Source organism: Thalassophryne amazonica, chromosome 18 (assembly GCF_902500255.1).
Source record: "Thalassophryne amazonica chromosome 18, fThaAma1.1, whole genome shotgun sequence".
Classification (NCBI taxonomy): Eukaryota; Metazoa; Chordata; class Actinopteri; order Batrachoidiformes; family Batrachoididae; genus Thalassophryne; species Thalassophryne amazonica.
In genome coordinates, this window is record NC_047120.1 from 4698330 (window position 1) to 4713452 (window position 15123).

At 43.7% G+C, this 15123-nt stretch overlaps 1 protein-coding gene across 1 annotated transcript in view; it reads left to right on the plus strand.

Moving 5' to 3' along the window:
* plcd3b (phospholipase C, delta 3b) overlaps positions 1 to 14023 on the plus strand; it is a 170289-nt gene extending 156266 nt beyond the window's left edge. The window contains exon 16 of the mRNA XM_034194305.1: positions 13854 to 14023. Within this exon, the coding sequence (XP_034050196.1) occupies positions 13854 to 14008 (155 nt within the window). The 3' untranslated portion in view covers positions 14009 to 14023. The remainder of the gene's footprint in view (positions 1 to 13853) is intronic.
* The last annotated feature ends 1100 nt before the right edge of the window (positions 14024 to 15123 follow it).

The window sequence follows — 15123 nt, forward strand, 5'->3', positions numbered from 1 at the left end:
GGAATATGACTGTGCTATCAAGCTCCTCCCCGGGTCAAGCCCACCTCAGGGAAAGCTCTTTTCTCTGTTGGCACCTGAACGCATCGCTATGAATGAGTACATACAGGAATCGGTTGCAGCTGGTTTGATTAGACCTTCATCGCCGCCCGCAGGGGCCGGGTTCTTTTTTTAGAGAAGAAGGATAAGTCCCTCCACCCTTGCATCGATTATCATGGATTCAATGACATAACATTGCCTGCCTCTTATCTCATCTGCCTTTGAGTTATTGGATGGGGCTAAGATGTTTACCAACCATGATCTTCACAATGCATATTATTTGGTCAGAATAAAACAAGGCGATGAATGTAAAACCGAGTTCAACATGCCCACCGGGCACTACGAGTATTTAATCATGCCTTTTGGACTCGTGAATGCTCCCGCGGTTTTTCAAAAACCTAGTTAATGATGTGTTATGTGAATACTTGAACAAATTTGTTTTCATTTATCTGGTTGACATTCTGATTTTCTTCCCCAACCTTGAAACCTACACCCGCAATGTTCACACCATACTTCAAACCCTGTTGCAACATAACCTGTTTGTTGAAGCTGAGAAGTGCGAGTTCTGTAAATCAACAGCACCATTCCTGGGATTCGTGATTATGGAGGGTGAGATCAAGATGGACCCTGAAAAGGTCACGGACATGCAGCACTGGGCTGTTCAGAATACTCGTAAGGAAGTTCAAAGATTCCTGGGCTTTGCAAATTTCTATCGCAAATTCATACGAAATTTCAGCACGATTGCCGCTTCATTGCATGAAGTGATTTTTTTCTCTCAAAAATTCTTGAAAGGGTAGTTGTAAAACAGCTAACTGATCATCTGCAGAGGAATGGTCTATTTGAAGAGTTTCAGTCAGGTTTTAGAATTCATCATAGTACAGAAACAGCATTAGTGAAGGTTACAAATGATCTTCTTATGGCCTCAGACAGTGGACTCATCTCTGTGCTTGTTCTGTTAGACCTCAGTGCTGCTTTTGATACTGTTGACCATAAAATTTTATTACAGAGATTAGAGCATGCCATAGGTATTAAAGGCACTGCGCTGCGGTGGTTTGAATCATATTTATCTAATAGATTACAATTTGTTCATGTAAATGGGGAATCTTCTTCACAGACTAAGGTTAATTATGGAGTTCCACAAGGTTCTGTGCTAGGACCAATTTTATTCACTTTATACATGCTTCCCTTAGGCAGTATTATTAGACGGCATTGCTTAAATTTTCATTGTTACGCAGATGATACCCAGCTTTATCTATCCATGAAGCCAGAGGACACACACCAATTAGCTAAACTGCAGGATTGTCTTACAGACATAAAGACATGGATGACCTCTAATTTCCTGCTTTTAAACTCAGATAAAACTGAAGTTATTGTACTTGGCCCCACAAATCTTAGAAACATGGTGTCTAACCAGATCCTTACTCTGGATGGCATTACCCTGACCTCTAGTAATACTGTGGGAAATCTTGGAGTCATTTTTGATCAGGATATGTCATTCAAAGCGCATATTAAACAAATATGTAGGACTGCTTTTTTGCATTTACGCAATATCTCTAAAATTAGAAAGGTCTTGTCTCAGAGTGATGCTGAAAAACTAATTCATGCATTTATTTCCTCTAGGCTGGACTATTGTAATTCATTATTATCAGGTTGTCCTAAAAGTTCCCTGAAAAGCCTTCAGTTAGTATTGGCCTCTCTTCATTGGCTTCCTGTTAATTCTAGAATAGAATTTAAAATTCTTCTTCTTACTTATAAGGTTTTGAATAATCAGGTCCCATCTTATCTTAGGGACCTCATAATACCATATCACCCCAATAGAGCGCTTTGCTCTCAGACTGCAGGCTTACTTGTAGTTCCTAGGGTTTGTAAGAGTAGAATGGGAGGCAGAGCCTTCAGCTTTCAGGCTCCTCTCCTGTGGAACCAGCTCCCAATTCGGATCAGGCAGACAGACACCCTCTCTACTTTTAAGATTAGGCTTAAAACTTTCCTTTTTGCTAAAGATTATAGTTAGGGCTGGATCAGGTGACCCTGAACCATCCCTTAGTTATGCTGCTATAGACTTAGACTGCTGGGGGGTTCCCATGATGCACTGAGTGTTTCTTTCTCTTTTTGCTCTGTATGCACCACTCTGCATTTAGTGATTGATCTCTGCTCCCCTTCACAGCATGTCTTTTTCTTGGTTCTCTCCCTCAGCCCCAACCAGTCCCAGCAGAAGACTGCCCCTCCCTGAGCCTGGTTCTGCTGGAGGTTTCTTCCTGTTAAAAGGGAGTTTTTCCTTCCCACTGTCGCCAAGTGCTTGCTCACAGGGGGTCGTTTTGACAGTTGGGGTTTTTACGTAATTATTGTATGGCCTTGCCTTACAATATAAAGCGCCTTGGGGCAACTGTTTGTTGTGATTTGGCGCTATATAAATAAAATTGATGATGAAATTGATGATGATGATATTGTCCCTCTGGCCGTTTGTCTGGACGCTGGGGTGCAACGAGACATTTAGGGTCCTAAAACATCGCTTTACTGCAGCCCCCGTGCTGCTCCTCCCTGACCCCGCATGACAGTTAATGTTTGAGGTCGATACTTCTCATGTGGGTGTTGGAGCGGTTCTGTCGCAAGTTAACTCCTCAGACGACAGGCTGCACAGGCGCCTTTCTGTTCAAGAAACTGACTGCTGAGCATAACTACAGCATCGGGGACTGGGAACTGTTGGCAATAAAAGTGACCTTGGAGGAGTGGCATCACTGGTTGGAGGGGGCACAGATGCCGTTCTTAGTTTTCACTGATCACAAAAATTTAGCATATCTGCAAACCATGAAATGCCTCAATGCCCACCAGGCGAAGCGGCCTATTTCTTTTAGCTGCTTTGACTTTGTGCTCTCCTACTGACTTCAAAAATGGCATACCCAACACGTCATCATGGCAGAGCGACCTGGTAGACATGCCTTCCGATCCCGGGACAGTTTTACCCGTGTCTTGTTTTGTATCTGCTCTTACATGGGACATTGAATCTAGAGTCAAGTAAGCATTAGGTAATACACCAGTTCCACCAGGTTGTCCTCAGGGCAAGCTTTTTATTCTAGCAGCACTCATAGGTGATGTTATCAGGTGGAGTCATGACAGGCATTTCTCTTGCCACCCAGGTATTAAAAAACTGTGTTTGTAGTTCAGCAGATGTTCTGGTGGCCAGTTACTGAAAGATGTTACTGACTATGTAAATGCCTGCCAAATGTGTGCTATGCACAAGTCATCCAACTGTCCACCTGCGGGCACATGAATGCCGTTACCTGTTCCGAATCGTCCATGGTCACATATCGCCCTAGATTTTGTAACTGGTCTTCCTCCCTCTAAGGGTCCGCCCTCTACTGTTGTTTTGACGGTTGTAGATAGGTTATCTAAGATGGCTCATTTTATTCATCTGCCTAAACTTCCCTCTGCTAAAGAAACAGCCAAGGTTATGCTCTCAACGGTGTTTCCCCAGGATATTGTGTCTGATCAAGGCCCTCAGTTTATCTCAAACTTCTGGACTGGAGGTGTAGATGTCCCTCTCTGATGGACATCTACACCTCCTGCTGCCTCAGCAGAGCAAAAAACATCATAAAGAACAGTTCTCACCCTGCCATAAACTTTTTGAGTTGTTACCCTCAGGGAGGACAAATAGATTTAAAAACAGCTTTTTCCCTAGTGCAATAATCACTTTGAACTCTGACAGCCACTGACTGATCTTTTCTGTCTTATTGGACTCAGTGCAATAGCACAGTGATGTGCACTATTTAATTTTATGCATTATCTGATTTTATTTATTATTGCCAAATTTAATGTTTTTTTTAAATACTTTTTATATTATGTTGGCACTGACTGAGCTTCAATCTCACTGTACATTTGTATAAGTGACAATAAAAGGCATTCAGTTCAATTCAATTGGAGGGAGTTCTGGTGCCTCCTCAGGACCACTGCCTGCTGAACCTCGGGCAACCATCCACAGGCCAATGGTCAGATGAAACGCCTCAATCAGAAGCTTGAGAAAGGACTCCAGATTCTCGCCTCCCAGCAACTTACCACGTGGTCATCACAGCTTTCCTGGAATGAACGTGCTCACAATGGTCTACCTTCTGCATCCTCTGATTTTTCACCTTTTCATGTCGTCTGTGATCTCTTACCTTCTCTGTTTCCATCCAAAGCTCTCAACTACTCTGTTCCCTCAGCCCTAGGACTCAATCTCCATTGCCAACGAACCTGGGAGCGGGTGAGAAGGGCTCTGCTGCGTTCCTCAGTGGCCTATAAGACTGCTGCTGACCGGAAGAGGACCACTGCACCCCTATATGAACCTGGACAGAAAGTTTGGCTCTGGACTCGCCACCTTCCCTAAAGAGGACTGCCCAGGAAACTTGCTCCCAGGTTCATTGGTCCATTCCCGGTCTCAAAAGTTATTAATCCAGATTCTGTTCGCCTCCGTCTCCCAAGGTCTATGCGCATCCACCCCACGTTTCATGTCAGCCATGTCAAGCCTATTCGCTCCAGCCTGTTGTGCCCTCCGACTGTTCCCCCGCTTACCGCCCGGTGTGTGGATGGTGGCCCTGTTTTTACTGTGCGGTGGCTCCTGGGCTTTTGCTGCCATGGGCATGGTATCCAGTATCTTGTGGACTGGGAGGGTTATGGCCTCGAGCAGCGGTCTTGGATTCCCTGCCGCTTTGTGCTGGACCCTGCCTTAATCAGTGGGTTCCATGCTGCTCACTGCCTACTTGTGTACCGACCTTTGCTATCCTCTTCAGTAAAGCCTTTTTACAACCAGAACTGTTTCTTTGAGCCTTGCATTTGTGTCCAACCATTCCTGACCAACCAGCCTGGTAAGTTTTAAACAGAAACGAGGCTGTTTCCGACTGACTTCTGTATAGAGAAGGTCTATCAATCAAACCTCTCTCTTCAGAAATGACCAATCACAACAGAACTTGTACTGGTTCCCTCCCCCATAGTGCCAACCCCCTCCCCCCCAGGTTTGCAGAAATCCACTGCGCACGAGCAGAATTTAACTTCAAGAGGATGGGTAGTGCGCTGGTCACATATTCCTCTTCACTCACAGCACCTTTATCCTCGCTCGAGGAGCAGTTTCCACTGAGTGTGTGCACGCAAAGATAATTTACCAGACTCAGCCTATGAAACTGGACACACAGCATCAAGCACAGCACTAAACACTTCAAAGTATCAGAAGTTGACGACGGACGTCTGTGTAGTGATCTTGCTGAGGTTGTTGAAATAAGTGGGTTGGAGCTGGGAGTCCATGGAGCTTTGGGAAAAATAAAATAAATAAACTTTTTGACTTTTGCCTAGTGGATTTCCTGCTCAGGAAGACAAATGTATTTATCCTGAATTTCTATTCTCTGTTGTCCTATTTGTGCACCAACTCATTGTCAGTGTGGAGTTTTATTTACTCCAAAGGTTTTTAATATGCCCACATTAGCCTGCTAATTGCGTTTGAAGGTAAAGAGGAAACGATGATGATGGGTTTATTCATTAACAAGTAGTGCAGTGCCCGCAGGAAGTTTGTATTCCTTATAGAAAATTGGGATCTTAAGTAGATTTTTCATGGATGATCGTATGAGGCTGTGTTTGAAGGTGGGATGTAGAAAGAGGTGCACTTATGTTCTATTATTATTTGAATATAGTGTTTAATATTGTTTTAAAAAATCAGTTTTATTATCAATTATACGAAAATAAAAGGATTCCAGGTTATTAGAAGAGACTCAGACAAAATGCAACAGAACATTTAGAATATTTGAAACAGCAAATCCCCATCTCCTGAACACAGTTTATTTAAACTCGAACTCGAATATCAGATTTTATTCAGCTTATGTACTTAATGAAACATCGTACAAATAGTGGATAATTTGTTGGTGTTATCAAAAAACTGATTTTAGCTAACATCTCCTCATGGAAGAATGGCACTCATGGGAAATCGGAGCCGCACTTGAATGCCTTAAGCCCCGTTTACACATAGACGGTTTTGTCGGCGGGTAGTACGTAAACTGAAGTTCATGGTAGTTCCGGCTGTTTTCGCGGTGTAAAGGGGTGGAGTATGTCGCCGGCATTTTGACCGCCGTACTATCCTCAAATAGGCGGATAAAACGCCGCTAAATCTGCCGAATAAAGCAGCGTTTTGACGCCGTAGCATTCGGCACACGTCAGGCAACGTACCGCTGGTTAATACCTAGGTTTTTATCCAGGCAAATCCTGCGTTACTCCAGGATCATTTGCATATAGGCACTGCCCCCAGAGTATAATAGGCTGAAGCAGCAGGAATACATGCCTCTGTCACTGCAGGGGGAGGGAGATCATCCTCAGCCTTTTCTTCTCCTTCCTTTCCCCCTCCTCAATGTGTTGCTCCGTCTCCACCACAGGCCTCCCCTCTGCTTCTGAACCAGACCTCTTGGTTTCCTTCTGCTTTAAGTCCTTGCCACTACCAACTTTCTTTTAGGAGGCATACTGGAGCTTCTCTGCAAAAATATCTGGAGCTGGCCGCAAGTGAGAGGCCTGCATGCAGCACGCTAGCGTTTTTATACTGACCGCCGCCTGTCGGCCGTTTGGAATGCCGTTTTAACCGGGAGGTGGCGTTTAGAACGGTGTAGTGTCCACTAGCGCCGCCGTTTTGTCTGCCTCTGTTGCCGGTTAAAACGCTGTTGTGTACGCCGATGTGGGCTCTATCTCCATTTTATACGGCGTTGATTAGGGATACAACGCCAGCCGCCGAATAACAGCGGAGTAAACTGCGGCACTACAGGAAGGGACAGGATGAAAAGTATCAAACGCTGCTGTTCGAGTTGTCTCTGTCGTCTCGTGAATTCTCTGGGAGCGCTCCCGGAATTATTCGACATGTTGAATAATTTTTTCAACGATTCCCGGTGAAGCTGGAACTAAGCCACGCCCCCTAGCGCCGGCGTTAACAACGGCGTTTGATCCCTAAGATGGCCCGGAGGAGCCAAAAACTCTTCCGGGACGCTTCCGGGAGCTCTTACCGTCTATGTGTGAACGGGGCTTTATACAGCATTTCCACTCGGGCACAGCACATGCACTCTATATTTGTGTGTCGCTCACGCCGGAAACCCATGCAAATGGCGGGCAAGATGAGGTCACACTGCCATCTGAATGTGTTCGCAACATTCGCACGGCATGTCATATGCAGGTTGAACATATTGTGCCGAGGGACTAAATCATTGGCCATGTTGAACCGTGGCATGGCATGATCATGGCAGCCTTCAATCAATTCAATCAATCAATTTTATTTATATAGCGCCAAATCACAACAAACAGTTGCCCCAAGGCGCTTTATATTGTAAGGCAAGGCCATACAACAATTATGTAAAAACCCCAATGGTCAAAACGACCCCTTGTGAGCAAGCAATGGCGACAGTGGGAAGGAAAAACTCCCTTTTAACAGGAAGAAACCTCCAGCAGAACCAGGCTCAGGGAGGGGCAGTCTTCTGCTGGGACTGGTTGGGGCTGAGGGAGAGAACCAGGAAAAAGACATGCTGTGGAAGAGAGCAGAGATCAATCACTAATGATTAAATGCAGAGTGGTGCATACAGAGCAAAAAGAGAAAGAAACACTCAGTGCATCATGGGAACCCCCCCAGCAGTCTAAGTCTATAGCAGCATAACTAAGGGATGGTTCAGGGTCACCTGATCCAGCCCTAACTATAATCTTTAGCAAAAAGGAAAGTTTTAAGCCTAATCTTAAAAGTAGAGAGGGTGTCTGTCTCCCTGATCTGAATTGGGAGCTGGTTCCAGAGGAGAGGAGCCTGAAAGCTGAAGGCTCTGCCTCCCATTCTACTCTTACAAACCCTAGGAACTACAAGTAAGCCTGCAGTCTGAGAGCGAAGCACTCTATTGGCGTGATATGGTACTATGAGGTCCCTAAGATAAGATGGGACCTGATTATTCAAAACCTTATAAGTAAGAAGAAGAATTTTAAATTCTATTCTAGAATTAACAGGAAGCCAATGAAGAGAGGCCAATATGGGTGAGATATGCTCTCTCCTTCTAGTCCCCGTTAGTACTCTAGCTGCAGCATTTTGAATTAACTGAAGGCTTTTCAGGGAACTTTTAGGACAACCTGATAATAATGAATTACAATAGTCCAGCCTAGAGGAAATAAATGCATGAATTAGTTTTTCAGCATCACTCTGAGACAAGACCTTTATAATTTTAGAGATATTGCATAAATGCAAAAAAGCAGTCCTACATATTTGTTTAATATGCGCATTGAATGACATATCCTGATCAAAAATGACTCCAAGATTTCTCACAGTATTACTAGAGGTCAGGGTAATGCCATCCAGAGTAAGGATCTGGTTAGACACCATGTTTCTAAGATTTGTGGGGCCAAGTACAATAACTTCAGTTTTATCTGAGTTTAAAAGCAGGAAATTAGAGGTCATCCATGTCTTTATGTCTGTAAGTCAATCCTGCAGTTTAGCTACTTGGTGTGTGTCCTCTGGCTTCATGGATAGATAAAGCTGGGTATCATCTGCGTAACAATGAAAATTTAAGCAATGCCGTCTAATAATACTGCCTAAGGGAAGCATGTATAAAGTGAATAAAATTGGTCCTAGCACAGAACCTTGTGGAACTCCATAATTAACCTTAGTCTGTGAAGAAGATTCCCCATTTACATAAACAAATTGTAATCTATTAGATAAATATGATTCAAACCACCGCAGCGCAGTGCCTTTAATACCTATGGCATGCTCTAATCTCTGTAATAAAATTTTATGGTCAACAGTATCAAAAGTAGCACCGAGGTCTAACAGAACAAGCACAGAGATGAGTCCACTGTCTGAGGCCATAAGAAGATCATTTGTAACCTTCACTAATGCTGTGTCTGTACTATGATGAATTCTAAAACCTGACTGAAACTCTTCAAATAGACCATTCCTCTGCAGATGATCAGTTAGCTGTTTTACAACTACCCTTTCAAGAATTTTTGAGAGAAAAGAAAGGTTGGAGATTGGCCTATAATTAGCTAAGATAGCTGGGTCAAGTGATGGCTTTTTAAGTAATGGTTTAATTACTGCCACCTTAAAAGCCTGTGGTACATAGCCAACTAATAAAGATAGATTGATCATATTTAAGATCGAAGCATTAAATAATGGTAGGGCTTCCTTGAGCAGCCTGGTAGGAATGGGGTCTAATAGACATGTTGATGGTTTGGATGAAGTAACTAATGAAAATAACTCAGACAGAACAATGGCAGAGAAAGAGTCTAACCAAATACCGGCATCACTGAAAGCAGCCAAAGATAACGATACGTCTTTGGGATGGTTATGAGTAATTTTTTCTCTAATAGTTAAAATTTTATTAGCAAAGAAAGTCATGAAGTCATTACTAGTTAAAGTTAAAGGAATACTCGGCTCAATAGAGCTCTGACTCTTTGTCAGCCTGGCTACAGTGCTGAAAAGAAACCTGGGGTTGTTCTTATTTTCTTCAATTAGTGATGAGTAGTAAGATGTCCTAGCTTTACGGAGGGCTTTTTTTATAGAGCAACAGACTCTTTTTCCAGGCTAAGTGATGATCTTCTAAATTAGTGAGATGCCATTTCCTCTCCAACTTACGGGTTATCTGCTTTAAGCTGCGAGTTTGTGAGTTATACCACGGAGTCAGGCACTTCTGATTTAAAGCTCTCTTTTTCAGAGGAGCTACAGCATCCAAAGTTGTCTTCAATAAGGGTGTAAAACTACTGACGAGATACTCTATCTCACTTACAGAGTTTAGGTAGCTACTCTGCACTGTGTTGGTATATGACATTAGAGAACATAAAGAAGGAATCATATCCTTAAACCTAGTTACAGTGCTTTCTGAAAGACTTCTAGTGTAATGAAACTTATTCCCCACTGCTGGGTAGTCCATCAGAGTAAATGTAAATGTTATTAAGAAATGATCAGACAGAAGGGAGTTTTCAGGGAATACTGTTAAGTCTTCAATTTCCATACCATAAGTCAGAACAAGATCTAAGATATGATTAAAGTGGTGGGTGGACTCATTTACATTTTGAGCAAAGCCAACTGAGTCTAATAATAGATTAAATGCAGTGTTGAGGCTGTCATTCTCAGCATCTGTGTGGATGTTAAAATCGCCCACTATAATTATCTTATCTGAGCTAAGCACTAAGTCAGACAAAAGGTCTGAAAATTCACAGAGAAACTCACAGTAACGACCAGGTGGACGATAGATAATAACAAAACTGGTTTTTGGGACTTCCAATTTGGATGGACAAGACTAAGAGTCAAGCTTTCAAATGAATTAAAGCTCTGTCTGGGTTTTTGATTAATTAATAAGCTGGAATGGAAGATTGCTGCTAATCCTCCGCCTCGGCCCGTGCTACGAGCATTCTGGCAGTTAGTGTGACTCGGGGGTGTTGACTCATTTAAACTAACATATTCATCCTGCTGTAACCAGGTTTCTGTAAGGCAGAATAAATCAATATGTTGATCAATTATTATATCATTTACTAACAGGGACTTAGAAGAGAGAGACCTAATGTTTAATAGACCACATTTAACTGTTTTAGTCTGTGGTGCAGTTGAAGGTGCTATATTATTTTTTCTTTTTGAATTTTTATGCTTAAATAGATTTTTGCTGGTTATTGGTGGTGTGGGAGCAGGCACCGTCTCTACGGGGATGGGGTAATGAGGGGATGGCAGGGGGAGAGAAGCTGCAGAGAGGTGTGTAAGACTACAACTCTGCTTCCTGGTCCCAACCCTGGATAGTCACGGTTTGGAGGATTTAAGAAAATTGGCCAGATTTCTAGAAATGAGAGCTGCTCCATCCAAAGTGGGATGGATGCCGTCTCTCCTAACAAGACCAGGTTTTCCCCAGAAGCTTTGCCAATTATCTATGAAGCCCACCTCATTTTTTGGACACCACTCAGACAGCCAGCAATTCAAGGAGAACATGCGGCTAAACATGTCACTCCCGGTCCGATTGGGGAGGGGCCCAGAGAAAACTATAGAGTCCGACATTGTTTTTGCAAAGTTACACACCGATTCAATGTTAATTTTAGTGACCTCCGATTGGCGTAACCGGGTGTCATTACTGCCGACGTGAATTACAATCTTACCAAATTTACGCTTAGCCTTAGCCAGCAGTTTCAAATTTCCTTCAATGTCGCCTGCTCTGGCCCCCGGAAGACAATTGACTATGGTTGCTGGTGTCGCTAACTTCACATTTCTCAAAACAGAGTCACCAATAACCAGAGTTTGATCCTCGGCGGGTGTGTCGTCGAGTGGGGAAAAACGGTTAGAAATATGAACGGGTTGGCGGTGTACACAGGGCTTCTGTTTAGAACTACGCTTCCTCCTCACAGTCACCCAGTCGGCCTGCTTGCCCGGCTGCTCGTGATCTGCCAGAGGGAAACTAACAGCGGCTAAGCTACCTTGGTCCGCACCAACTACAGGGGCCTGGCTAGCTGTAGAATTTTCCACGGTGCGGAGCCGAGTCTCCAATTCGCCCAGTCTGGCCTCCAAAGCTACGAATAAGCTACACTTATTACAAGTACCATTACTGCTAAAGGAGGCCGAGGAATAACTAAACATTTCACACCCAGAGCAGAAAAGTGTGGGAGAGACAGGACAAGCCTAAAAACACACAAAGTGAATAATGTGTAAATAATTTAGAGGTGATTCAGCAGAGGGAGTGCTTTAGTTAAGGCACGTGAAGATTACACTGTGAAACAAATCGTTATCTAATTAACTAGATCAATCTAACTGCGCAGATTAAACAGCTAACAGATACAGCGAAACACCGCTGTGCTCCGGAACAGGAAGTGATACAATACCGCAGTGAGAGCCAACCACCAGTAGAGGCCTTCACACCAGCAGTCGAATGTCATCGAATGCCGGACGAATGGTCATTTGAGTCAGCCGGAGCCTAGGAGCTTTCCATGAACATCCAACACTACTCGCGGAGTACTTAGAAAAAGCTGGGCCATTCACACAGCCAGAACGAAAATAGAGAGCAGGCGACCACTTTCAAGCCAGCTGTGTGAATGGCCACACATTTTCAAAGTGTGTTACCGAGCAACACAAATATGAGTGTACTGTCCCCCCACCCACCCCCCGCAACACAAATGGCATGCGAGTGTGCATGTGCCTACCACCACCATAAATGGCATTCGAGTGTGCGGTATTTCCCCCCAACACAAATGGCATTCGAGTGTGCGGTGCCCCCCCCACAACATAGATGGCGTGTGAGTGTGTCACCCCTGCCACACATACCACAAGCCTGTAGTCAAGGTGCAGCTGAGGTTCCAGACTGTGGCTGCAGTGCAGTGTGATCCCTGTCAGCACAGTGTGGAACAGCTGGATGGCTGTCATGTCCATAATGTCACAGCTGACAGCTGTGGAACACCATGGCATATCGCAAACCCACACCACCACAACAGAGATGCAAATAAGAACCCAGCCCTGCTGCATGTCACAGCTCCAGCGTGCCAGTTGACCGGATAGTCACATCACGTGACACGCGATCGTAACATCCACATGGTCCATCTGTCATGTCACAGCCAGACTGACAGCCTCACAGAAAATTCAGTCATCAGCGTCATGGGATGACATTTGAAATCACGCAGTGAGGGGGCTGAGCACCGCCCATGGTCAGTGCTGTGGTCCTGCAGCATGCGCCGCTCCAGATCGCAGCCGCCGCATCAACGCAACACACAGTTGGTGTACACATATTGCCACATGTGCTCCGATCACCCCATGTGCAGGGCACGGTGCTGCACGCGTGTCTGCAAACGATGACGACATGGGGAAAAATAAAAACGAACTTGATTGCCCCAACCACGTCTCAGCGTGCAGCGTGCACGAAATGTGTTCACCAGCTGTGCATAGCAATGCACAGCTGGTGAACACATTTCGTGCCATGCAGAATATCACCTAATGAGACGCCATTGCGAGGCGTGTGCATCGGCGGGCTCTCCTCACATTGTAATAAATAAAAACACGTCAACTTTGGTGATGGTAACGTGGTTACCAGCGCTTCAGTGTGCGCTGGACAGAGGGACACACAAGCCGGCTCAAGTGTTAATGATACGTGTGCATCAGGTCATTCATGTAGAAAATAAAAAGAAGAAAAAGTTATCCATGTCAGTTCAGTACTTCCATGTTTACAACCAGGAGGATAATTCTTGTATTGTCTGCTGTTTATAACAGGATTTAAATATTAAAAAGTGCGGTTGTGTTTTGTGTGTGTGTGTTTGTTTTTACAGTGAGAACAGGATCATGGCCAGTAACATTTAAACAGTACAATCATTGTTCTTATGATGTCCTGTTTTGTGCTGTTACATTTCCATAGATTTATGCACAGCATAAATAATATGTCCAGCATGTAATTGCTGCTGTCTGAGCGTGATGTACATCCTTCCACTGTGTTCATGCACGCACACACAAGCGTGCACGAAACTGTTGTCGTGGGATTGTTCACGCAGTCCGACCATGTATCCCTCCCAACAGTGGATGGAATGCTTCGCCGTTCGCCAATTTGGTGTTTGTCACTCTTTTTCGTCCAGTTTCTGCATCTTCTGCCCAACTTCATGTTATGTGTGAAGGAGCCATTACAATGTTAATCAAAATAAAGGTTTTGAAAATAAATCCCAAAAATCTTCAAAAAAAAGGATGCACATCCTCATGCCACGTGCAAGCCAAATTCGAAAGCTGAGGCTCACATATCTGACAAACAGTCAGATATGTGAGCCACAGACACACACTGACACACAGACAGTTCTTGCTTTATAGACAGATCTGGCCACAGTTACATTTTTCAACTTTTTCTCTCCAGGTTATCGTCATGTTCGATTACTAAAACTGGATGGCTCAAGCCTTTCTCCTGCCTCGATCTTCATCCACATCAAGATCACTTCACATCAGAGTCCCTCTAAATCACCGGCCAAATCACCAGCCAAATCACCGGCATCTTCAGCCAAGAACTACTAAATACAACCTGGACCCCATTAATACACCAACACCCTGTGGACAATGTCACAGGAGGTCCAGATAACTAATAATCAGGGTCTTTATCTGTCACAAAGTCAGTAGTGTTAACTTTATCTTATAAAGAAAAAGTTTTGTAATTTTAATTTTATTTAATTTTATGTATTTTAGGGACAAACAAATCTTTGCTGTCAAATATAAACATTTTAGGATTTTTTTTTTTGTACGTAAATATGAAGACATCAGCCTGTGGTTGTCTTGTCCATATATATGGGTTTTGTTTTTGTTTTGTATTTGTTTGTTTTCAGTTTTTATGTTGGTTGTTTTTTTTTTTTTTAAGATTGCCTGTGATTGGTGGATACTTGGAACCAGTAATTCTTTATTCCACGGACATCGTGTTTGACCCTGCAGGCAGATCGCACTCACTGTATGACGCAACACAAACTAACACCTCAAACTAAACTATAAACCGTCTGCAGAGACCGTCGTGGCGCTTTTGTAATGACAATCTTAGTGTATGTTTTATCTGGATAATTTAAAAAAATGCTGACTGGTATATAATCCATGCTTACATGATAATGGGTGTGTTGTGAATATTATATTTGAATGCTGCTATTACTAATAGGAGGATCAAATGCAGGGGTGGTGGCCAAGTGGTTAATGCGCTTGGTTTCAGTGCAGAAGGTTCCGGGTTCAAATCCCACCCCTGCCTCATTTCTCGATGTAATGTGGCGTTGCGTCAGGAAGGGCATTCGGCGTAAAACCTTTGCCAATTCAACATGCAGATCCACCTCGGATTTGCTGTGGCGACCCCAAGTACAAACAAGGGAGAAGCCGAAGGGACTTACTTACTTACTAATAGGAGGATCAAATGTGGCATTTTCCCCTCAAATACTGTACAACCAGCAGTGGCATGAAAGAAATTCTGTGTGTGTGTGTGTGTGTGTGTGTGTGTGTGTGTGTGTGTGTGTGTGTGTGTGTTGATCTGGTGCATTAAGGTTAACTATATTTTAAAGGGATGCTTCACTGATAAACAACTTGCTAGCATCAACAAAGCAGCATGTTGTGAAAAACCTCATGATTTGATTACAGTATTATGCATGTTTCCATTTTTATTT